At 37.1% G+C, this 26,267-nt stretch overlaps 1 protein-coding gene across 4 annotated transcripts in view; it reads left to right on the top strand.

The window, feature by feature from the left end:
- TSGA10 (testis specific 10) overlaps window positions 1-26,267 on the top strand; it is a 124,793-nt gene that overhangs the window by 41,616 nt on the left and 56,910 nt on the right. For all 4 annotated transcript variants that reach the window (XM_087426203.1, XM_087426201.1, XM_014791654.2 and 1 more), the window contains 2 exons: window positions 19,717-19,832; window positions 22,895-23,049. In XM_087426203.1, the coding sequence (XP_087282329.1) occupies window positions 19,717-19,832; window positions 22,895-23,049 (271 nt within the window). The remainder of the gene's footprint in view (window positions 1-19,716; window positions 19,833-22,894; window positions 23,050-26,267) is intronic.

The following is a 26,267-nucleotide window of genomic DNA, read 5'->3' as shown; positions in this document are numbered from 1 at the left end:
ATGCAAAACTATAAAACCTCTAGAAGAAAACATAAGGAGAAAACTTAGATGACCTTAGGTATGGTGATGACTTTTTAGAGACAACACCAAAGGCACAATCCATGACAGAAAGAATTGATAAACTATACTTCGTTAAAATTAACAACTGCTTTGCAAAATACAATGTCAAGAAAATGAGAACCACAGACTGGGGTAAAATATTTTCAAAAAGACCCATGTGATAAAAAACTGTTATTCAAAATATAGAAGAGACTTTACTTTCTCCATCATGTGTTCTTGGCTCCTTTGTCAAAAATTAGCTGTCCATAGATGTGTGTGTTGATTTCTGGGCTCTCAATTCTGTTCCATTGACCTGAGCATCTGTTTTTCTGCCAGTACCATGCTGTTTTGTTTACTATGGTTTTGTAGTATATTTTGAAATCAGAGAGTGTGATACCTCCAGCTTTGTTCTTTTTTCTCAGGGTTGCTTCAGCTATTCGGGGTCTTTTGTTGTTCCATATAAATTTTAGGATTCTTTGTTCTATTTCCATGGAAAATGTCATTGGGATTCTAATTGGGATTGCATTGAATCTGTATATCGCTGTAGGTAATATGAACATTTTAACTATGTTTATTCTTCTAATCTATGAGCATGGAATATCTTTCCATTTCTTTATGTCTTCTTCAATTTCTTTCAATAATGTCTTATAGTTTTCAGCATATAGATCTTTTACCTCCTTGGTTAAATTTATTCCTAGGTATATGATTCTTTTTGTTGTGATTGTAAATGGGATTGTATTTTTGATTTCTCTTTCTGCTAGTTCATTGTTAGTGTATAGAAATGTGACTGATTTTTGTATGTTGATTTTGTACCCTGCAACTTTACTGTATTCACTTATTATTTCTGTTAGTTTTTTGGTGGATTCTTTAGGGTTTTCTACATATAGAATATCATCTGCAAATAGTGACAGTTTCACTTCTTCCTTTCCAATTTGGATCCCTTTTATTTCTTTTTCTTGCCTAAGTGCTCTGGCTAGGACTTCCAATACTGTGTTGAATAAGAGTGGTGAGAGTGGGCATCCTTGTCTTGTTCCTGTTCTTAGAGGGATAGCTTTCAGATTTTCACCATTGAGTATGATGTTGGCTGTGGATTTGTCATGTATGGCCTTTGTTATGTTGAGGTACTTTCCACAACATCCAATGGAGAAAGGAAAGTCTCTTCAGTGAATGGTGTTGGGATAACTGGACAGCCACATGTAAAAGAATGAAAGTAGACCATTATCTTACACTATACACAAAAATTAACTCAAAATGTATTCAAGACTTGAATGTAAGACCTGAAACCATAAAACTCCTAGAGAAAAACATAGGCAGTAACCATGGGTGTTAGAAGTATTTTCTTGAATATCATGTCTCCTCAGGCAAGAGAAACAAAAGAAAAAATAAGTAACTAGGACCACATCAAAATAAAGCTTCTGCATGGCAAAGGAAACCATCAACAAAATGAAAGGACATCCCACCACCTGGGAGAAAATATTTGCAAATCATATATCTGATAAAGGGTTAACATCTAGAATATGTAGAGTACTCATACTACTCAACAACAAAAAAATGAACAACCCAATCAAAAAATGGGCAGAGGGTATAAACATTTTTCCAAAGAAGATATACAGATGGCCAGTAGGCACATGAAAAGATGTTCGACATTACTAATTATTAGGGAAATGCAAATAAAAACTACAATGAGATATCACCTCACACCTGTTAGAATGGCTATTATTAAAAAGATGAGAAATAGCAAGTGTTGGAGAGGATGTGGAGAAAAAGGAACCCTCATACACTGCTGATGAGAATGCAAATTGGTGCAGCCACTGTGTAACACAGTATGGAGATTTCTCAAAAAATTAAAAATAGAACTACCATATCATCCAGCTATTCCATTACTGGGTATTTATACAAGTAACATGAAAACACTGATTCAAAAAGAGATATATATGCACCCCTATGTTCATTACAGCATTATTCACAGTAGCCAAGACTCGGAAGCAACCTAAACGACCATCAATGGATGAATGGATAAAGAAGATGTGGTATATATATATACAATGGAATACTACTCAGCCATAAAAAAGATGAAATTGTGCCATTTGTGACAAGATGGATGGACCTTGAGGGTATTATGCTAAGTGAAATAAGTCAGACAGAGAAAGACAATTACTGTATGACTTCACTCATATGTGGAAGACAAACAAACACATAGATATGGAGAACAATTGGTGGTTACCAGAGGGGAAGAGGGTGGGGATAGGGTGAAAGGGGTAAAGTGGCACATATGTGTAGTAATAGATGGAAACTAGACTTTTGGTAGTAAACACGATGCAGTCTATACGGGTGTCAAAATATGTACACCTGAAATTTATAATATTATAAACCAATGTGACCTCAATAAAATAAAATGAAAAATAAATAAAATATACAAAAGAACTCTTTAAAAACTCAACAGTAAGAAAACAAACAACTTAATTAAGAAATGGGCCAAAGACCTGAACAGACACCTCACCAAAGAAGATATGCAGATAGCAAATAAACATAGGAAAATATGCCCCATGTCATATGTCATCAGGGAAATGCAAATTAAAACAGAGATACCATTACATACCTATTAGAGTGGCCCCAAATCCAGAACACTGACGACAAATGCTAGTGAAGATGTGGGTCAATAGGAACTCTTACTTATTGTTGGTGGGAATTCAAAATGGCATAGCTACTTTGAAAACCGTTTGGCAGTTTCTTGCTAAACTAAACATACTCTTACCATACTATCCAGCAATCATGCTTCTTGGTATTAACCCAAAGGAGTTGAAAACTTACGTCCACACAAAAACCTACACACCATGGGTATAGCAGCTCTAGTCATCATTGGCCAAACGTGGAAGCAACCAAAATCTATTCTAGGACCAGGGGCTGGACCAGATGGTAACTGTGTGTCAGATCCCATATTAGTGTCAGGACCTTCATTATCTGATTTCTGGCCAAGCAAATTACCTGACAAGATATTTTCTAAAATTCTTCAGAAATCTAGCGTTTGGTTCTGATTATGTCACGTCTCGTGAAGGAAGCATTCTGTTCTGTGCACGGAAGTTGATGATAGGTGCAGATTTCTCATCTTGAATTTTAAGTCTTAAAAGTCATTCTGAGGTAACAAAGCGTGAATTTCAGTCTCTGCTAACAAACTGTTGTTTGTAATAGTCTCTCAAAATGCTGAATGGTGAATGGAAACTAAAAAACCATCATCATACATTACAGCTTGGTTTAATAAAGTGCTGTAATCTGTAGAATTTTCTGTTTCACTGGTTTGAGTTTCTCCAGAGATTTCACCTGACTGTAAACAATTATCTGTAAAAGGATTAATTTAAGTGACTCTGAATGAGATTTCCTTAGAACTGGGCAAAAATACGTAATCTGAGCTTTAATGGAAAGTGCAACTTGAGAACCAAATGGCAATTTGGTTTGAGAATAAGACCATACAGAGGAATCAGGGGAACCCCATGGTGCAGGTTTATAAAGTCTTGTGAGGTATAAGATGTATCTGTATGAGTAAAGAAGAAACATTATTCTTGTGACTGTTTTCCCTAATTCTTGTAAAATATCAGATGGACTTTTACCCGTGTCCACTTGTACACCTGTACTAATCAGCTCAACAGCATTAGGATTTTCAATTTTTGAAAGAGATTGGCTCTCCTTAGGAGAGAAAGCATCTTCAACTAGCCAGGGATCACAGCTGCTATTGGCAAAGGAATTAAATGAATAGCACCCGAGGCAGAATCCTGGTTTTTAATACTTCCTACTAAGGCTGCACAGAGGAGTTGATTGTAAGCTCGAAAAAGGCATTTAAAAGCAACTTCTAAATGTATCTTGGAGGAGTTGTAAAAGTCTGTTTTCTAACATTGGAGTTATAAGTGTCTGCAAAAGAAGCTACCAGGTTTATTGATAAAGTTTCTATTTCTTGAATATCTGTTTTAGGTGTGGGTTTATTGGTCAGTGATTTAAAGGTCTGATTTGAAAACTTCTGATTATGCGTGTAGTTTTCCATTTTCTTTTTTCTTATTAAATGGATCACTGTGTTGTGCAAGGGTCTTATGGCTATTTTGGAAAATATGTGGCTGCAATGCAGTGAAGCATAAGGATAGCCACAATGTACACTGAAAGGTTTTGCCGCGATCTTCTGCTTGTCTTTTCAGGACTCATTCATTATCGTATGAATTAATATACTCATTACATTTGTGCTTCTTTTTTTAGCACACATTTTTTTTAAAGCACCATTTTACAAGAAAAAAGCTAAGAAAATAGTCTGACAGGGACTTTGAAGGGATTCTTCATTTGGACCACAGTAGAATTTCATTGCATTTTCAAATATTTTCTTATTGTTGATTTACTATGCCATCCTGCAGGCAGTGGTTTTTATCCCAGATGCGTGCTGAATGAGGGCTGTTAGGTAGGTGTAGCGCACAGAATGTGGTCTCCATTGTCCAGGGCAGTTCCCACGAAAAGCTAGATGAGCTTCTGTGGTAGCACCGCTGTAAGTCCTTGCTGCCTTGCTCCCATGACCCAAGGACATAGTGGTGGCTTCCCTAATGGTTTGGGCAACCAGAGTACCCAAGGTCAGAGCACTCAGTAGCCGCCCATATCAGTCCATTTCTGCTCTGTTGAATATGATTTGCCTTTTTTTCCTACTTTTAAGATATTCTCTCTATATTTACTTTTCATCAACTGTATGTTCCTAGGTGTGGTTTTCTTTTTATTTATTCTTGGGTTTTTAAGACTTTTTGACTTTGTGGCTTGGTATCTTTCAGCAGGTTTGGAAAACTCTCAGCTGTTTTCTATTCAGATATTATTTTTGCCCCTCCACGCTTTATTCTGGATGTTTTTCCTGATCTTTCTTCTAGTTCACTCATTTCCTCTTGACTGTGTCTAATCTGCCGTTAAACCCATCAATTGAGTTGTTAATTTTGGGTTTTTCATTGTTATTTCTAGAATTTACATCTGGTACCTTTTTTTTTTAATCCTTTCAGGTCTCTTGAGAAATCTTCAGTCTTGTCTTTTATCTCCTTAAATATATTAAGCATAGTTTTGTTAAGTTCTGTTTCTGATAACTTATCTTGATTCTATATGGTTCTATTTCTATTTATTTCTGTTTCTGCTCCCCATGAGTCTATTTTTGTTATCTTTTGTTTGTCTTATATTTCTAGTTATGTGATGTTGTCCTCTGTGTGTCTGGTTGTTTTTGATTGAGTATAGAATACTGAATATGAAAATGTGTAGGAATAAATTGAGACCAGGATGCTTTTTTCCTCCAGAAAGGATATGTATTTGCTTTTGTCAGAATTGAGATAATTTGAAGCTGGGCTTGACTATTTCAATTGAACTATTCAGGGCCCCAAACAAGTGTGTGTGTGTGGGGGAAGGTGGTTATAAGGCTTCCTCCCTTCCTAGTAGGACTGGAGTGCAGTTGTTGTCTCCTATCTTCCTGAGACCTGTCGCAGTTGCGCTCAGCTCTTCGGCCTCTTGTCTACCTTTGCTGGAACCCGCAGCTTCCTTTAGGGGAAAACAACCCTCGTGTTCCAGACCTGCCTACTGGGTTTTCTTCTTTCTCTTCTCAAATCTTGCTCAAGTAATTCCTCACTGCCTACTTAGCTTTCTGCTGCCACCTACGCTGCAGATTTTCTAGTTTGTTCTCATTGAAGGCATTGATCCAAATAGTCGAAACTGTTAAGCGAAGCAGAAATCCTCTATTTTTAATAATCTTATCATTCACTTTTATGTGTTAAGTATGGGTTTTTCATGATTTATCCTCTTTGACACTCTATGGACTCTATGAATATGAGTACTTTAATCTTTTTTTAATTTTAGGAAGTTGATATTTTTTATTTCTTCCACTATTTCAATCTTCTTATTTTTATATCTGTTATTTGGGGATATATATTATCTAGATATTGTCACTTCTACGCACCATAACTTTTAGCCTTCTTGGGTTTTTTTTGCAACTTTATTAAGGTATAATTGACATACAATATGTGAGTTAACTGCACATATTTAAAAGGTACAATTTAATAAATTTTGACATATGTATACACATGTTAAATTATCCCCATAATCAGTATAATGAATATGTCCCTCATCCCCAAGGTTTTCTTGTGCCCCTTTGTAATCCTTTCCTCATGCTGCCTGCCACCTGTTACCCCATCCTCAGGCAACCACTGATCCTACTTTCTGTCATTTTTGATTAGTTCAGGTTTTCTAGAATTTTATGTAAATGGAATCATATACCATGTACTCTTCTGTTGAGCTACTTTCACTGAGCATAATTACTTTGAGATTGATCTATATTGTTGTATTTATCAGTAATTTATTCATTTTTACTGCTGAGTAGTATTCCGTTATATCCATATACCAAATGGCCATTTGGTTTGTTTTTAGTTTTTGGCTATAACAAATAGAGCTGCAAATATAAGTCTGTGTGTATATTTTTGCTTTCATTTCTTTTGGGTAAATACCTAGGATTAGAATGGCTGAGTCGTATGGTGGATATACGTCTAGCTTTTGAAGAACCTGTCAAACTGTTTTCCAAAACGGTTTTACGATTTTATATTTCCACCAGCAATGCATGCGAGTTCCAGTTGCTTTATGTCCTTGCCAACACTTGATGTTATCTTTCTAATTTTAGTAATACTAGTGGGTGTGTAGTATCTTATTGTGGTTTTAATATGCTTTCCCTTATGATCAGGGATGTTGGTCATCTGTTCATTTACTTATTTGCCATCCATATATCTTCTTTAGTGAAGTGTCTGTTCAAATATTTGCTCTTTTTTTTATTGGATTCTTTATCTTTTCATCATTAACTTATAAAAGTCCTTTATATGGTCTAGCTACAATTTCTTTGTCAGATATATGTTTTGCAAATATCTTCTCCCAGTGTATGGTTTGCTTTTATTATTTTGTTAACAGTGTCTTTTGATGAGAAAGTTTTTAAATTTCGATGAAGTACAATTTATTGAAATTATATTTCATTTATATCCTGCTTTTCAAGTTCTATTTAAGAAATCTTTGCCAAACCTAAGGTCACTAAGTTTTTGCTGTGTTTTCTCCTAGCAGTTTTGTAGTTTCAGCTCTTACGTTTAGGTCTATAATAGTTTTTGAATTAACTTTTGTAAGTTATGAGATAAAAGTAGAGGGGTTTTTTTTGTATATGGGCATCTGTTGGTTCTTATTTGTTAAGATTATCCATTCACCCATTGAGCTGCCTTGGCATCTTAGCGAAAAATCAATTGACTGTATATGTATGAGTCTATTTCTGGACTCTATTCTGTTCCATTGATCTGTTTTCCCATCTTTATGCTAATATCACTCTGTCTTGATAATTGAAGCTTCATAATAAGTCTTAAAATCAGGTACTGTAAGCCCTCCAACTTTGTTCCTTTTCAAAGTTGTTTTGGCTGTCCTAGGTTCTTCACATTTCCATATAAATTTTAGAATCATCTTGTCAATGTCTACAAAATGTTTATTGGGATTTTGATTAGAATTGTGTTGAGTCTATAGATCAATTTTGGAAGAATGGACTATGAACAATATTGAGCCTTTTGATCCATAATCACAGAATATCTCTCCATATATTTAGGTCTTTTAAAATTTCTCTCAGCAATGTTTTATAATTTTTCAGTGTACAAATCTTGCACACCATTTGTCATATTTATACCTGTTTCATATTTTTGATGCTATTATAGTTGTTTTTTAAATTTCAGTTTCCTATTGCTTTTTGCTAGTATATGGAAACAAAATTGAATTTTTGTGTATTGCTTTTGTATTTTGCAATCTTGATAAACTCACTTATTAGTTAAGATAGGGTTTTTTGTAGATTCAGTAGGATTTTATACATAGGTTATCATGTTGTCTGTGACTAAAGAGAGTTTTACTTCTTTTCCAATCTGAATGCCTATTGTTTTTCTTTTTTTCTTGCTTTATTGCATTGGCTAGAACCTCTAGTACAGTCAAAAGTAGAAGGATGAGAACAGTCATCCTTGTTTTATTCTTGATCTTAGGAGGAAAGCATCAGCCTTTCACCATTGTGATGTTAGCTGTAGGCTCTTTTGTGTGTGTGTGTGTGTGTGTGAGGAAGATTGGCCCTGAGCTAACATCTGCCAATCCTCTTCTTTTTTTGCTGAGGAAGACTGGCTCTGGGCTAACATCCATGCCCATCTTCCTCCACTTTATATGGGACGCCTGCCACAGCATGGCCCAACAAGCGGTGCGTCAGTGCATGCCCGGGATCTGAACCGGCGAACCCCGGGCCGCCGCAGCGGAGCACGCGCACTTAACCACTTGCGCCACTGGGCCGGCCCCAGCTGTAGGCTCTTTGTAGATGCCTATTATCAGTTCGAAAAAGTTCTCTTCTAGTCCTCATTTGCTGAGAATTCTTATAAAGAGTGGATATTGGATTTTGTTGAATGCCTATTTTGCATTGATTGATCTGATCATATTTTTTTCTCTTTTTTAGTCTGTTAATATGGTAAATTACATTAATTAATTTTAGATTGTAAACCAACCTTGCATTCCTGAGTTAACTCCACTTGGTCATGCTGTATTATAGTTTTTATATGTTCTTGGATTTGACTTACTAAAATTGATTAAAACTTTTTACTGTATGTTTATGATTTCTCCCCAAAGCATTATTGTTTTAGTTTTTATGTTAGGTCTCTTGTATATGGTGTGATGTAAGGGTCAAGTTTCTTTTTTTCCCCATATGACAATGCAGTTGTTCCAGTACTAGTTGTTTCCTTTCCCCATTGGGTTACTTTGACATATTTGTTGAAATTTATTTGACTATCTAACTGTGGGCCTATTTCTGCACTCTCTGTTCTGCTTCATTAATTTATTTGTTGATCTCTATACTAATGCCCATTACTGTCTTGGTTACTGTAGTGATTACTATAATAAGTCTTTTTTTATTTTTTATTTTTTATTTTATTTTTTTATTTTTTTATTTTTTGTTTATTGCAGTAACATTGGTTTATAACATTGTACTTCTATTTCTGCATGGACTACATCATGTTCACCACCAAAATACTAATTACAACCCATCACCACACACATGTACCGAATTATCCCTTTCACCCTCCTCCTCCCTCCCCCTCCCCTCTGGTAACCACCAATCCAATCTCTGTCCCTATGTGTTTGTTTATTGTTGTTATTATCTACTACTTAATGAAGGAAATCATACGGTATTTGACCTTCTCCCTCTGACTTATTTCACTTTGCATTATACCCTCAATGTCCATCCATGTTGTCACAAATGCCTGGATTTCGTCGTTTCTTATGGCTGAGTAGTATTCCATTGTATATATATACCACAGCTTCTTTATCCATTCGTCCCTTGATGGGCACTTAGGTTGCTTCCAAGTCTTGGCTATCGTGAATAAGGCTGCAATGAACACAGGGGTGCATGTACCTTTGCAAATTGGTGTTTTCAAGTTCTTTGGATAAATACCCAACAGTGGAATAGCTGGATCATATGGTAGTTCTATCGTTGATTTTTTGAGGAATCACCATACTGTTTTCCATAGTGGCTGCACCAGTTTGCACTCCCACCAGCAGTGTATGAGAGTTCCCTTCTCTCCACAACCTCTCCAACACATGTTTTTTCCTGTCTTGTTAATTATAGCCATTCTGACGGGCGTGAGGTGATATCTCATTGTAGTTTTGATTTGCATTTCCCTGATAGTTAGTGATTTTGAACATCTTTTCATGTGTCTGTTGGCCATCTGTATATCTTCTTTGGAGAAATGTCTGTTCAGGGCTTTTGCCCATTTTTTAATTGGGTTGGTAGTTTTTTTGTTGTTGAGATGCATGAGTTCTTTATATATTTTGGAGATTAAGCCCTTATCAGATGTATGGTTTGCAAATATCTTCTCCCAATTGTTAGGTTGTCTTTTCGTTTTGTTGATGGTTTCCTTTGCTGTGCAGAAGCTTTTTAGTTTGATGTAGTCCCATTTGTTTATTTTTTCTATTGTTTCTCTTGCCCGGTCAGATGTGGTGTTTGAAAAGATGTTGCTAAGACTGATGTGGAAGAGCGTACTGCCTATGTTTTCTTCTAGAAGTTTCACAGTTTCAGGTCTTACATTCAAGTCTTTAATCCATTTGGAGTTAATTTTTGTGTATGGTGTAAGGTAAGGGTCTACTTTCATTTTTTTGCATGTGGCTATCCAGTTTTCCCAACACCATTTGTTGAAGAGACTTTCTTTTCCCCATTGTATGTTCTTGGCTCCTTTGTCGAAGATTAGCTGTCCATAGATGTGTGGGTTTATTTCTGGGCTTTCGATTCTATTCCATTGATCTGTGTGTCTGTTTTTGTGCCAGTACCATGCTGTTTTGGTTACTATAGCTTTGTAGTATATTTTGAAATCAGGGAGTGTGATACCTCCAGCTTTGTTCTTTTTTCTCAGGATTCCTTTAGCTATTCGGGGTCTTTTGTTGTTCCATGTAAATTTTAGGATTCTTTGTTCTATTTCTGTGAAAAATGTTGTTGGAACTTTTATAGGGATTGCATTGAATCTATAGATGGCTTTAGGAAGTATGGACATCTTAACTATGTTAATTCTTCCAATCCAAGAGCACGGAATATCTTTCCATTTCTTTGTGTCCTCTTCAATTTCTTTCAGCAATGTTTTATAGTTTTCGGTGTACAGATCTTTCACCTCTTTGGTTAAGTTTATTCCTAGGTATTTTATTCTTTTTGTTGCAATTGTAAATGGGATGGTATTCTTAATTTCTCTTTCTGCTACTTCGTTGTTAGTGTACAGAAATGCAACTGATTTTTGTATGTTGATTTTGTATCCTGCAACTTTACCATATTCGTTTATTACTTCTAAAAGTTTTCTGGTGGATTCTTTAGGGTTTTCTATATATAAAATCATGTCATCTGCAAATAGTGACAGTTTCACTTCTTCCTTTCCAATTTGGATCCCTTTTATTTCTTTCTCTTGCCTGATTGCTCTGGCTAGGACTTCCAATACTATGTTAAATAGGAGTGGTGACAGTGGGCATCCTTGTCTGGTTCCTGTTCTTAGAGGGATAGCTTTCAGTTTTTCACCATTGAGGATGATATTAGCTGTGGGTTTGTCATATATGGTCTTTATTATGTTGAGGTACTTTCCTTCTATACCCATTTTATTCAGAGTTTTTATCATAAATGGATGCTGTATCTTGTCAAATGCTTTCTCTGCATCTATTGAGATGATCATGTGATTTTTATTCTTCATTTTATTAATGTGGTGTATTACGTTGATTGATTTGCGAATGTTAAACCATCCCTGCATACCTGGAATAAATCCCACTTGATCATGGTGTATAATCTTTTAACGTATTGTTGTATGCGATTTGCTAGTATTTTGTTGAGGATTTTCGCATCGATGTTCATCAGTGATATTGGCCTGTAATTTTCTTTTTTGTGTTGTCCTTGTCTGGTTTTGGTATCAGGGTAATGTCAGCTTCGTAGAATGAGTTAGGAGCTTCCCCCTCCTCAATTGTTTGGAAGAGTTTGAGAAGGATAGGTATTAAGTCTTCTTTGAATGTTTGGTAGAATTCACCAGGAAGCCATCTGGTCCTGGACTTTTATTTTTGGGGAGGTTTTTGATTACTGTTTCGATCTCCTTACTGGTGATTGGTCTATTCAAATTCTCTACTTCTTCTTGATCCAGTTTTGGAAGGTTGTATGATTCTAAGAATTTATCCATTTCTTCCAGATTGTCGAATTGGTTGGCATATAGTTTTTCATAGTATTCTCTTATAATCTTTTGTATTTCTGAGGTGTCTGTTGTAACCTCTCCTCTTTCATTTCTGATTTTACTTATTTGTGCCTTCTCTTTTTTTTCTTGGTGAGTCTAGCTAAAGGTTTGTCAATATTTTTTATCTTTTCAAAGAACCAGCTCTTGGTTTTATTAATTTTTTCTATTGTTTTTTGGTCTCTATTTCATTTATTTCTGCTCTGTTTTTTATTATTTCCCTTCTTCTACTTATTTTGGGCTATGTTTGTTCTTCTGTTTCCAGTTCCTTTAGGTGCATTGTTAGATTGTTTATTTGAGATTTTTCTTGTTTGTTGAGATAGGCCTGTATTGCTATAAACTTCCCTCTTAGAACTGCTTTTGCTGTATCCCATAAATTCTGGCATGTCGTATTTTCATTTTCATTTGTCTCCAGGTATTTTTTGATTTCTTCTTTGATTTCTTCGTTAACCCAATCGTTGTTCAGTAGCATTTTGTTTAATCTCCATGTATTTGTGGCTTTTTTGATTTTCTTCCTATAGTTGATTTCTAGTTTCATACCGTTGTGGTCAGAAAAGATGGTTGGTATTATTTCAATCTTCTTAAATTTATGGAGACTTGTTTTGTGGCCTAATATGTGATCAATCCTGGAGAATGTTCCATGTGCATTTGAAAAGAACGTGTATTCTTCGGTTTTTGGATGGAATGCTCTGTATATATCTACTAGGTCCATCTGTTCTAGTGTGTCGTTTAAGGCCAATGTTTCCTTATTGATCTTCTGTTTGGATGATCTATCCGTTGGTGTAAGTGGAGTGTTAAAGTCCCCTACTATTATTGTGTTACTGTCTATTTCTGTTTTTATGTCTGTTAATAATTGCTTTATACATTTAGGTGCACCTACATTGGGTGCGTAGATATTTACAAGTGTTATATCCTCTTGTTGGATTGTTCCCTTGATCATTATGTAATGCCCTTCTTTGTCTCGTTTTACAGTTTTTGTTTTAAAGTCTATTTTGTCTGATATGAGTACTGCTACCCCTGCTTTCTTTTCATTGCCATTTGCGTGGAGTATCTTTTTCCATCCCTTCACTTGCAGTTTGTGAGTGTCTTTAGCTCTGAAGTGTGTCTCTTGTATGCAGCATATATATGGGTCTTGTTTTTTTATCCAGTCAGCCACCCTATGCCTTTTAATTGGAGCATTTAGTCCATTGACGTTTAAAGTAGCTATTGATAAGTATGTACTTACTGCCATTTTTTAACTTTTTTTTTTTCTCAGTGTTTTAGTAGTCCTTCTCTGTTCCTTACTTCTTCTATACAGAATTGATGGTCACTTTAGTTTGACCTCTGTCTGAAAGCTGTACTCTTTAACTACCCTCCTCCCTCCTTTTATGTTTTTGATATCATATCCAACTTCTTTTTTGTGCATTTGTATCCATTACGTTCTAATCGTGGAAATAGATAATTTTTCCTATTTGTGGTCTTCTCTTTTCCCCTTAAATCAGTCCCTTTAACATTTCTTGTAACACTGGTTTCTTGGTGACAAACTCCTTTAATTTTTGCTTATCTGGGAAAATTTTGATCTCTCCTTCCATTTTGAACAATAACCTTGCTGGGTAGAGTATTCTTGGCTGTAAGTTTTTTCCTTTTAGCACTTTAAATATATCGTGCCATTCTCTTCTAGCCTGTAAGGTTTCTGCTGAGAAGTCAGCTGATAGCCTTATGGGGTTTCCTTTGTATGTAACTTGACATTCTCTTGCGGCTTTTAGGATTCTCTCTTTATCTTTAATTCTGGACATTTTGATTATGATGTGTCTTGGTGTGGGCCTCTTTGGGTTTATCTTGTTTGGGGCTCTCTGTGCCTCCTGTACCTGGATGTCTGTTTCCTTCCTTAGGTTAGGGAAGTTTTCATCTATTATTTCTTGAAATAGATTCTCTGCCCCTTGTCTCGCTCTTCTCCTTCCGGGACACCTATAACACGGATGTTAGTGCGCTTGATGTTGTCCCAGAGGTCCCTTAGACTGTCCTCACTCTTTTTAATTCTTTTCTCTTTTACCTGTTCACCTTGGGTAATTTCTTATAGTCTTTCTTCCAGCTCACAGATCCGTTCTTCTGTATCCTCTACTCTGCTTTTGAGTCCCTCTAATGAATTTTTCATTTCCAGTATTGTATTCTTCATTTCTGATTGGTTCTTCTTTATTGCTTCCATTTCTTTGTTGACATTCTCACTGAGTTCATCTATTCTTCTCCCCAGATCAGTTAGCATCCTTAACACTCTTAGTTTGAACTCTCTGTCGGGTAGGTTGCTCATTTCTGTTTCACTTAGTTCCTTTTCTGGGGTTTTGTCCTATTCCCTTACTTGGAATGTATTCTTTTGCCTCCTCATTTTGCCTCTTTCCCTGTGCTTGTGTCTATGTATTAGGTAGGTCAGCTACGTCTCCTGCTCTTGGATAGGTGACCTTATGTAAGTGATGGCTTAGGAGGCTTCCAGTGTGCTTCCCTCAGTTCTCAATGTTCCAGGGGTGGCCCCTATGTGGGCTACGTGTGTCCTTCTATTGTGGCCTGTTAGCTCTCCCTATAGGCGCCCAGGGAGGCTGAGTTATGCTCCTGGCCAGCTGTTGTAATGCTCAGCTGCTTGTAGTTGTTGTGGGCCCTTCAGTCTCTTTATCAGGTGTGAGGAGCCCCAGCACAGTTGGCTGCTATTTCTAATACCACATCTGTGTTGCAGTATTTCTTTTAAGTGAGTAGGCCCCCAGTGTGGCAGGTTGTTAGGCTCAGGGCCTTACAATTGCTGTAAACCTCTAGCCTATTAGGTCTCTTGTCAGCTCTCTGAGGATTGCAGCTGGGTGGGGCTGCCCTTAGGCACAGGAGCACCCAATTGTTTCAGGCTTTGGAAGGTGGGGCAAACCCCCTATGTGGGTCTTTGAGAAGCACAAGTCTTCTGCAGCTGACAAGCCCTGTTGCCCACAGGTCCACACACACAGTCAACACAGTCCTGCCCCGTGTGAGCGCCCCGACCTCCCCAAGTGGACCCAGAGCCCAACACACTCCGCCACCACCCCACACTCTCCACCCGCTCCTTGTGCACACCCTGCCCCGCTCAAGTCAGCTCAGTTGCCAGGCTGCAGAGAATCCAGTCACCAATCTATGCAGGCCCACGCGTTGCCTGAGGGCTTGTTGTTGGGTGGGGCCAGTCTCTAGGGTGGGCTGCCTGCCCTGGCTGAGCTGGATTAAATCGGTGCTCTAGCGGGTGGGGCAGACCCTGGGCTAGCAGGCCTCAGGGAGAACTCCAATGGCGTCTGTGTCAGCACGCTCACACCAGGCCACAACAATGGCCGCCGCCAATGTCCCAGTCCCTGGAGAGGTCTCACCCCTCACGGAGATGCACTCAGGGCCTATTAGGTGAGTCTCTTTTCACCGAAGCACTGTGCACCTTTCTTTCTGGTGATTTTAGGGTGCTTCCTGAAACTGGTGAGTTTGCGCGCGGGCCCTTTAAGAGCCAGTTTTAGTTTCTTTGTGAACCGGGTTTTCTGGGGGTGCTCCCCAGTGTTTTAGTAGCAGGCACAGTCAGATATTATGCCGCTGGTGTCGATTGTGCTGGGTCCACAAAATGCCCACAGCGGGGGCGCTCCCGGCTCAGGGCCCCGCGCCTCCAGGGAGGCTGCGTACCTGTGAGCTGCTCCCGGCGGCCGGGACGCTGGCGGCTTGTGAAGGCGGCGTTTTTCCTCTCCAGAAGGGAGTCTCTGCCTCTTCCACCCCAGTTAGGATTGTCCGTTGTTGCAGGAGTTCCTCTTATCCAGTTTTCAGTTCTGTCTCAGGGGTAATTTTTCCACGAGTAGTTGTAAATTGGCTGTGTCCACGGGAGGAGGTGAGTTCAGAGTCTGCCTACGACGCCATCTTGACCTCATCTATAATAAGTCTTGAAGTCAGGTTTGGTAAGTCCTCTAACTTTTCATTTCATATTTTCTTTTTATTTGTACTTTTCTACTTTCTGAGAAATTTCCTCAATTTTGTCTTCCAGTTTACTAACTCATTCATCAGTTATATCCATTCTGCTATTTATACCATCTTTTTTTTTTTTTATTTCAACTGCTACATTTCTCATACTTGTTAGATCTATTTTTTCCTTGGTTCTTTTTTCATATTGCTAATGTCTTTCTCTTTCTTTTCTTTTTTCTTTTTGTGAGCAAGATCGGCCCTGAGCTAACATCTGCCAATCCTCCTCTTTTTGCTGAGGAAGTCTGGCCCTGGGCCAACATCCATGCCCATCTTCCTCTACTTTGTATGAGACGCCACCACAGCATGGCTCACCAAGCAGTGCGTTGGTGCGTGCCCGGGATCCAAACCAGCGAACCCCGGGCCGCCACAGCAGAGCATGCGTACTCAACCGCTTGTGCCACCGGGCCAGCCCCTCTTTCTTTTCTTATGTTTATTAGTTTAATTTCAAATTTTTGATCTATTTATTCTAATGTATCTGCTACTGCTACAGTCTATAATCAGTATGTTTTGTTTCTTTTGAAATGGCTGGCCTTTTCAAATGTCTTGTGATTTTTGCCTGTGAGCACATTTTTCCATGGAGTTTGTCAGTTTTTCACCTTTTGCCCTCCTCAGTGAAGCAGCATTAGTAGGTACTTCTTAACAACCTTGGCTGTATATTGGAATCAAATGAGGAGCTTTAAAAAAATAGTGATCCCGGGCCGGCCCCGTGGCATAGCAGTTAAGTGGGCACGCTCTGCTGCTTGCGGCCCGGGTTCGGATCCCGGGCACACACCGATGCACTGCTTGTCAGGCCATGCTTTGGTGGTGTCCCATATAAATGGAGGAAGATAGGCACAGATGTTAGCCCAGGGCCAGTCTTCCTCAGCAAAAAGAGGAGGATTGGCATGGATGTTAGCTCAGGGCTGATCTTCCTCACAAGAAAAAAAAAAATAGTGATCCTAATTTCTACCCCCAAGTTTTTATTTAGTTGGTTTAGTTGTGCAGCCTGGATTTAGGAATTTGTTTTACTTCTTAAAGTTAAAATGAAAAAATACACAGAAAGGTTTCATGTACCCTTCACCCAGTTTCCCCCAGTGATTACATTTTACATAAACACAGTATAATATCAAAAGCAGAAAACTGACATTGGTACAATGTGTGTATATAGTTTTATGTTATTTTATCACATGTCTGGATTCATGTAACCACTGCCACATTCAAAATGCAGAACTAGTCCATCACCAGCAAGATGTCTCTTGTTCTACCCCTTTATCGTCACATTTCCACTTCTTCCCCCCACCATCCCTAACTTCTAGTGCCCACTAGTCTGTTTCTCAACTCTGCAATTTTGTCATTTCAAGAATGTGGTATAAATGGAACCACACAGATGTGACTTTTAAGATTGACTTTTTCACTTAGAATAATGTCATTGAGATCCGTCCAAGTTGTTGCGTGTATCAGTAATTCACTACTTTTTGTTATTGAGTTATTTGAATATTGAGTAGTATTCATGGTATGGAGGTACCACAATTTGTTTAATCATTCATTTATTGAGGGGCTTTTTGATTGTTTCTGGCATTTGGTGATTACACATAAGGAAGACTTTATGCATTTAACGTAATTATTGGTGTGTTAGGGCTGAAGTCTCCTATGTTATTTTTTTATTTTTTGTCTCTTCCCTTTGTTTTTCTTACCTCTGTTTTCTTTTTCCTGCCTTTCTGTGGATTACTTGAATATTTTTTAGAATTCCATTTTGATTAACCTATAATACTTTTGAGTCTCTCTTGTATAGATGTTTTCAATAGTTCCTTTAGGTTTTACATTATACATACATAACTCATCACAGTCTATTGGTGTCACATTTTATCAGTTTAAGTGTAGAAATCATGCCTCCCTTTAAGTTCTTTTACCCTCCTCCATTGATAATTGTCTTAATAGATACAGATTTGTTTTTTCTTCTGCCCAGGACTTATGTTCCCTTAATGTCAGTGTTAATGTGTTTCACTGATGTTTATTTAGTCTAAGATTTCATATATTAGCCAATATTTCCTTGAATATTGTGTTTATTCTCTCCCTCTGGAATTTTGATTAGGTGAATATTGGACCTTCTCATTCTGTTCTTTATGTCTCTTAACCTCTATCTTGTATTTTTTTCTATCTTTTTATCTCTGCTCTATTATAGGTAGTTTCCTCTGATTGGTTTTTTTTCCAGCTTACTAATTGTCTCTTCAGCTGTGTCTATTTTGTTCTTAAAATTGCCTATTGATGTTGTTTCCTTTTTTTATTATTTCAATGATTTTAGTTTAATTTCCAAACATTCTCTTTACTTCTTTTTAAAATCTGCTGGTTCTTTTTTCTTTTTATTATGTATTCTATTATTTATTTTGTGTCTTAGTATTTAAACACATCTATTTTTTTTTTTATAATTTTATTTATTTATATTTTCCCCCAAAGCCCCAGTAGATAGTTGTATGTCATAGCTGCACATCCTTCCAGTTGCTGTATGTGGGACGCGCCCTCAGCATGGCCGGAGAAGCGGTGCATCGGTGCGCACCCGGGATCCAAACCCGGCCGCCAGCAGCGGAGCATGTGCACTTAACCGCTAAGCCACGGGGCCGGCCCCTAAACACATCTATTTTTAAAAGTTTCTATTTGATAATGCTATAATCTGCAGTTCTTGGGGATCTAATTTAGTTTGTGTGTCTTTTGACTCCCACTAAGTTTGTGTTGTTCTTAATGTGTTTTAAGATTTGAATTGTGAGCTTATTTTCAACAGGCCTTTATCTGAGGTTTAGTTCTGTGACTGGGTTGAGGACATGTCAACCAGAGAAGTTTTGTGTTTATTTCTGCCAAGTGTTCTAAATTATAGGACCATCCTAGAGCCAGATTTTATTTTGATTTCTTATCTTGAGATTAAGAATTCCCGAGGAATACTTTTAGTTGTTATTATTACCCTGAGCTTAGCAATTGTTGACAAGCTGATTTTCTCTAGTCTGACCTTTCCACTAATGGTATAGCCCTCAGTGGCTTTATGTGGGAAATCTTAGTTCTAATACTTGTGTTGCAGACAACTCTATGGCCTCATCTTCTGTTTCTGAGTTAAAATACAAGACCTTAGGCTACTGAGAGAGGCACACTTCAACCATATCTAACATAGCTTCAGTTCATACTCTTATTGTTGATTTGGCTCCAGGAGACTTCCCTTACAAATTCTTATAAGTTTTGCTATACATTTAAAAGGATGCTTCTTACATTTTGTTCAGAATGTCTAAGTGTTTTGTGGTGAGAGGACTTTCAGATGATCTAGTTTCCATATTGCCAGAAATTATAGTCTGTTTACTTGTTTATTGACTCTGAACTCTGTGAGGGGAGAGCCAATGCCCAACTAGTTCACCATAGCTTCCTCAACTCCTAGTGCCTGGTACATACTAGACACTTAATAAATGTTTGAACAGCAATGAATGAAATGCTGTTAATTACAGATTTATTTATAATGGTGAAAAACTGAAATGAATCTAAATGTCTAGTAATAGGGGAGTACTTAAGTAAATGGTTATAGTTCCTTAAAAGTAAATGGCTATTGCTCATATAATATTTTTCAGCCAGAAAATGATTTGGGGGCTGTATTATAAGACTAGAAAATATTAAAGAATAAGTGTAGGTGAAAAAAATCAGGATTCAATTTTCAATTTATATTATGGTAACTTTAAAATATGCATAGCGAAAAAAGACTGAATAGTGAACACCAAAATGCTAATAGTAGCTTAAGTTGGAGTGGTGGATTGAGGATCTCTTTTTATCCTTTGTTCTCCAAACTTTCTATAATGTGAAAATACTAAAAAGAAAAAATATATATTAGAGTCCTTAAAAGGTTTTAGATTTAAATAGACTAAAACATTGATAAAGCATAAAAATTTCAGAATTAGTTTTATTATTAAAATGTTTACAGACTTTTATATGAAAACACAGAAAAAGATCTTTCTGATACTCAGCGACACCTTGCTAAGAAAAAATATGAGCTGCAGCTTACTCAGGAGAAAATTATGTGCTTGGATGAAAAAATTGGTGAGTTTTTTTTTCCTGATATTACTTTTTTTTAAAGTTTGGTAGAAAATATCTTCTCTTCAGTTATAACATGGATAAACTTGGAAATAGGTCCTTTAATGAAAAAGTTTATGAATCAAAAATCATGGAAAAATGTGTTTTTCTTTGTTAGTAAAATTTTTAGATTTAGGACCGTAAATACTTAGACATGACTTTGGTTTTTTTTTTGAGGAGATGAGCCCTGAGCTAACATCTGTTGCCAGTCCTCCTCTTTTTTTTTGGCTGAGGAAGATTGGCCTGGGCTAACATCCGTGCCCATCTTCCTCTACTTTATATGGGATGCCACCACAGCATGGCTTGATGAACGTTGCATAGGTCTGCACCCAGGATCCAAACCTGCGAACCCTGGGCCGTCGAAGCGGAGCACATGAACTTAACCACTATGCCACTGGGCTGGCCCCCATGGCTTCATATTTTTCAATGAAGAAATAGCAACACTCTGTAAATTTATGATGATTGCTTTTAAATTTACAAGTTTTTATGTTATATTGTGTCTTGTCCATAGCTGTTGTAATGAGACATAGTATGTATATATTACTTTGGTGGAAAGTATACATATATTTGGCTATCTCTATGATATTACTTGGGTTTATAGAGAGAATTATTTTTATAAAGTCTCCTATTTATGTTTCTTACCAGTGATCTCTATGAAAATATGATCATAATTTAATCTTCTTACAACTCTAAAATTTTGGTCAGGACTATAAAAGAGTCCATTTTAAAACTGACATTTGCTATTATGTAGTTCAGAAATGTCTGGCATGAGCCAGTCCTCATGGCCTAGTGGTTAAAGTTCTATGCTCTCACTGCTTCAGGGGCCCAGGTTCGTTTCCCGGTCATGGAACCACATCACCAGTCTGTCAGTTGCCATGCTTTGGGGGTGGCTCACAGAGAAGAACTACAAGGAGTTACAGCTAGGGTATACAACCATGCACTGGGGCTTTGGGGAGAAAAAAAAAATTTCTGGCATAAACAATTAGGTGGGTGGAGGTACTTTTTATTGAGTTAGGAAATATTAAAAGAGAAATATAAAAGGGGAATATTGAAGAACTCATTTTTGGATATTTTAAATCCAAGTGAAAATGTAAGGTAAGCAGTTAGATAGACAAGTTTGTACCTCAGAAGAGAAATCTAAAGATGTACATTTGGACACAGCATATAAATGATATTTTAAAACCATAAAATTTAAAACCATGAAATCACCTAGGGAAAATATAGAGAATGAGGAGAAGAGGATCCGGGACTGAGTAAGAAGAAGCCAAAGAAGTAGGAAGAAAACCCAGAAGTGAGTGTTATTTTGGAAGGCAAGAGAGCAAAATATTTTAAAAAGGAGGGTATGATCAAAAGTCAGATACTTTTGAGAAGCAAAATAAGGATTAAAAAATATTGATTGGATTTGGCAAACTGGAAATTTTGGTAACACTGACAAAAAGTTTGAATGGAGTGTTGGATATGAAAGATGGAGTAGGTTGAGGAATGATTAGCAAATGAGGAAGTAGCGACAGGAGAGAATAGAAGTCTCTTAAGAAGTGAGGCTTGGGGCCAGCCCAGTGGCATAGTGGTTAAGTTCCCATGCTCCACTTTGGCGGCCCAGGGTTCATGGGTTCAGATCCCGGGTGTGGACCTACACACTGCTTGTCAAGCCATGCTCCGACAGTGTCCCACATACAAAATAGAGGAAGATTGGCACAGATGTTAGCTCAGGGACAATCTTCCTTAAGCAAAAAGAGGAAGATTGGCAACAGATATTAGCTCAGGGCCAATCTTCCTCACGGGGGAAAAAAATAAGTGAGGCTATTAAGAGTAGTAGAAAAATGGGGTGGTAGCCTGAGTGGGATGTGAGGTTGAGAATTTTTTTTAAGCTAGGAAATGCTAGAGATGTTTTACAGCTTATTTATTTATTTACTTTATGCCAATGGGAATGAACTCAGATATCAGAACACCCAAAACATGTGGTTTGCCTTAAAGACAGTACTGCCTAGAAAAGGAACATGATGTATTCTCATGTACTATATAGATCATCCTCTTGGTATATGGTATTACCTCTCTTAGTGCTGTACTGGTTGGCTGTTGGCATGAATTTACCTAGAGCTCTAGTCTAACAGAGCTTTCCTTGTAGAGCTCTGGGCTAGTGGTTCTCAAACTTTGGTGTGTGTCAGAATCACCTGGAGAGCTAATAAAGATCACTGGAGCCAGGCTCCTTGAAGTAGGCTATGGCCAGGGCTTTTGTATCTTTACCAATTTCCTCAAGTGGTTCTCAAGCTTTGGTGTGCGTTAGAATCACTTGGGAGGGGTGCTTATTAAAACGTAAATTGCTTTGCCTGCTCGGAATTTCTAATTCAGTAGGTCTGGGATGGGACCTAAGAATTTGTATTTCTAACAAGTTTCCAGATGATGCTGATGGTGCTGGTTGAGAAACCACAATTTGAAAAACACTATTCTATAGCCATCATTCAGGCCTTCAACACTGACATTGGCTTGCCAACGTTCTCACAAATCAAATCAGCCTTCCTGGGATGACGTTTTTTAAGGAATTTTTATAACACTACTTTAGAAAAATCAGATTAGAAGCCATTTGACTCTGAAGATGATTTAATTGAATATTTTATTAAGATCTGTTAGTTACCAACTTATGTACATCAGTGATTCTAAGCTAGAAGGAGGGGAAATTAAAGGAGAGAAAGGTCACAGGTTGTTTTACTTTTCCACCCATTTCATCCACCCACCCTCTCCTCCCCCACCACACATGTAAATCTACTTGAGAACTTGGATATAGAGCTTTCCTAGGCTGTTCTAATTCAGGCGTGTTAATTGCATTTTTACATTTATGAGTCATTTAGAATTTCATGAGTCATCTTAGTTTTTAATCATTAACAACCCAAGCCATTTTTTATTTGGGATGCAGAACTTATTTTTAGTCATTGAATATATCATAGGAGAACTTACTTTGACGAGTATTTCAATCTGCTGGAACTGGAAAAAAATTTATCTTTAAAACAATGTCTTTATGATTACATGTTTAGATAATTTTACAAGGCAAAGTATTGCCCAGCGAGAAGAAATCAGCATTCTTGGTGCAACACTCAACGATCTGGCTAAAGAAAAAGAATGCCTGCAAGCATGTTTGGATAAAAAATCTGAGAATATTGCATCCCTTGGAGAGAGTTTGGCAATGAAAGTATGTTCTGAGAATTGTTGTTTAAAAGAAATGTTTGAACTTGAATCTGAATAAAATACTAGGATTTTCTCAAATTTTTTTCTAGACAGCTGAAACTTTAAAAGCTGATTTTGAAATATTTCAAGATAGTCTTAGGAAATCTGTGTTCAAAGCCACTAGCTAATATTTTAAAATTGATTTTTCTCTCATCAATTAACATTCACTGGCAAAAACTAATTCAAATATCAAAATGGTAATAAAGCAATGAGACTGATTTCTTTTTAAAAGCACACCAGAACTTATATTTTCAGGTAGCCACCATGAGAGGCAATATGTTTATTCCATGAAAACTGCCTTTGTAATTGCGTTCAGAACCAGGAGCACATTTTTACATTTTTCTCAGCCTTTGAGAGTAGATCATATGGAGCTGGTGAATAAATGTGGATGATAATATCCATCTTACTTTTTTTTTTTTTTTTTTGCTGAGGAAGATTAGCCCTGAGCTAACATCCATGCCCATCCTTCTCCATTTTGTATGTGGGATGCCACCACAGCATGGCTTAATGAGCAGTGTGTGGGTCTGTGCCCAGGATCCGAACCCATAAACTCCAGGCCACCAAAGCAGAGGGTGCAAACTTAACCACTACGCCACCGGGCCGGCCCCTCCATCCCACATTTTTTGTTGTTCAGACAACAACAACAAAGAAGATGTTGCCAAAAAGGCAGGGAAATATTGATACCCTTTTCTAGGTCACAGACTGATTCTGAAGGCAATTCCTAAACTGTTTTCCACAAATGTCTTGAGCAAAGGCAGCATCATTGGAATAAGCTCTTTCTTCTCTCTAAGGGAACTAATTCATTCCTTTATCCATCCATTTAACAAGCATTTATTGACATGTACCAGGTATGATGTTAGAAACTGAGGATGAGAGGGCCTCCCTCCCATAAGCTTATAGTATAATTGGGAGAAAGGTAAATAAAGATGCTATCATGATAGAATGTGCTGAGTACCGTAATGATGTATGCACAGTGTGCAGTTGGAGTTTGGCAGAAACACACCTCATTCAGCCTGGGGGTTGGATTAGGAAAGGAGGAAGATCTAGAAAGCCTTCCAGGAAGTGATGGTGCCTGGACTTCCCTGAAAGATGGCTAGGAATTAGCCAGGAAAAGATTTAGAGAAAGGGGACAGTGAGAGAAAGGGTGATCCAGATAGGTAGAGCAGCTTATATGAAAGTCCCAATGGCTTTCTTAAGAGAATTTCATGAGATTTGTTGATGTTTAGTATGTCCAGAGAATAGGTTGCAAAAAGGTGGGTATGAGGGCAGGGATGGGGGACAAAAGATGAAATGGAATAGATATGCAATAAATCATGAAAGTACATGTGATGTTGAGTTTAGACTCTATCATAGATACAGAGGATCATTGAAATAATGTAAATGAAATGTTACAATTAGATCTTTCTTTTAGAACAGATATTCTGGCACTTGTTAATCCATGTAAAAGATGGATTATAAGGAAATGAGAATAGTGACAGGGATATTAGTTAGAAGTAAAATGATAAGAATTGTATTAGGATAGTGGCAGTATCCATGAGAGAAATAAACAGATGTGTTAAGGAAGTAAGATTGACAAGATGTGCTTTCTGACTTAGGAACCACGTGAATAGTTCCTGAAGTACCAAGTAGGAAACACAGGAAATAGACCAAGCTTAAAGAGGAAGATTATTGACGTGTCTTTTGGACGTGTAGTTAAAATATTTATAGGCCTTTAGATTGTTAGGTTTGGAGAGAAAATTGAAGTTAATAGATTTGGGAATCATGAGCATAATTGAAGTCATCAAAGTGCATGAGATGGTAAATTTTGGTTTACTTGTTGAAAAGGCTGACTCATTACTTTATAGTTATACCTTAATATTTTTGAAATTTTATGAGTGTTTTTGGGTGGAATTTTGCTTCTCATTATATTCAAACCACTTTTTGAATAGTTAAAGATGATTTTCCTTAAAAACACTAACATTTAGAAACAAATTATTCATGTCTTCCTGAACCTCATTTCCGTCTGCTATATCTATTTCACGTTTTTCCCATTCTGCTAAATGTACCAACATGATCTTTTCCTTCACAAAGAATGTTGAGTCGCAAGTCCATTTCAAAATCAAAAACTTTGTATAAGTTTATGAATGTGAACACATCCTTCTTCTGAAGGGAAAATAACTTTTTCAAACAGTGTTAGACATTCAAAGAGGAAATGTTCTCTACAATGGTATTTCAGAGCTGAATTTACAAATACCCTTCAGTAAAAAGCAGTAGTTTTACAGTCTGATCTGGAGATTACAGAAATAAATCACTCTAGAAAAGTATACATTATAGTGAATAAGGTGAAATTTTTTCTGGTAATCATAGTTTAAAAAGATGTTCTACTACTTGCTACCCATTAAAGTTAGAGAACTCAATAGTAAGTTCACAGATTTTTGAGTAATAAAAGCCAGAGTTATTTGTGTGAAATTTTAGTTTGTTTCTTTTTTCTAAGCAAATTTATGACCATTATGTCCAGATTAAATTTTTAACAATTAACTTGAATCTACGTCTCTGGTTGGACAAACATATTGAGGTTGTACAAGGAATTTTAAATTGATAAAGACTGCATAGATTTCAAGAATTTGAGAATTGGTAGTATTAGGGTCATATTAAGAGAAAAATAGGCTAAGAGGATATATTATTGGATTCTGCCCAGTAATTTTGTTGCCCTGGATACAATGCAATCTTCTTAGAAATCTTACTTTCAAGATGAGTTTCTACTGATAAAGGAAAGTCCTTTTTAGGCTTGTAAACCATATTTAAAGTTTAACCAAGTAATGGCTTGGTTCAATTAGTTGTTTAGAATTTATTTAGAAATGTATTAAATTATATTTCAAAAACGTGTAAATATTCCATTTTAAGCAGTGTTTTCTCTGAGTTTTTCCTCCCTTGGCTTGTGTTTCTTAAAAGGGTTTAACTGTTTTGCTAATGGATATTTTAACCGTACTCCAATATCTATTACTACCACATATGGGATCTGCACCATTCTCCAGAAAGCAGAATGGGAAACTGGAGCTAAAAATACCCTGGAGAGGAGCACATGAATAAAGGAAGATACACACACACACACACACACACACACACACACACACAACTAACTTTGTCTCCCTAAAGAACGGGAACAGAACTGGCTGCGGAATATAGGTTTAGTTTTTCATCTTG

The sequence above is a fragment of the Ceratotherium simum genome, chromosome 40 (genome assembly GCF_057802395.1).
Source record: "Ceratotherium simum simum isolate JZ-2026a chromosome 40, ASM5780239v1, whole genome shotgun sequence".
In the NCBI taxonomy this organism is placed as follows: Eukaryota; Metazoa; Chordata; class Mammalia; order Perissodactyla; family Rhinocerotidae; genus Ceratotherium; species Ceratotherium simum.
The sequence above is the reverse complement of the archived record's forward strand: the minus strand, read 5'-3'. Positions and strand labels throughout refer to the sequence as shown.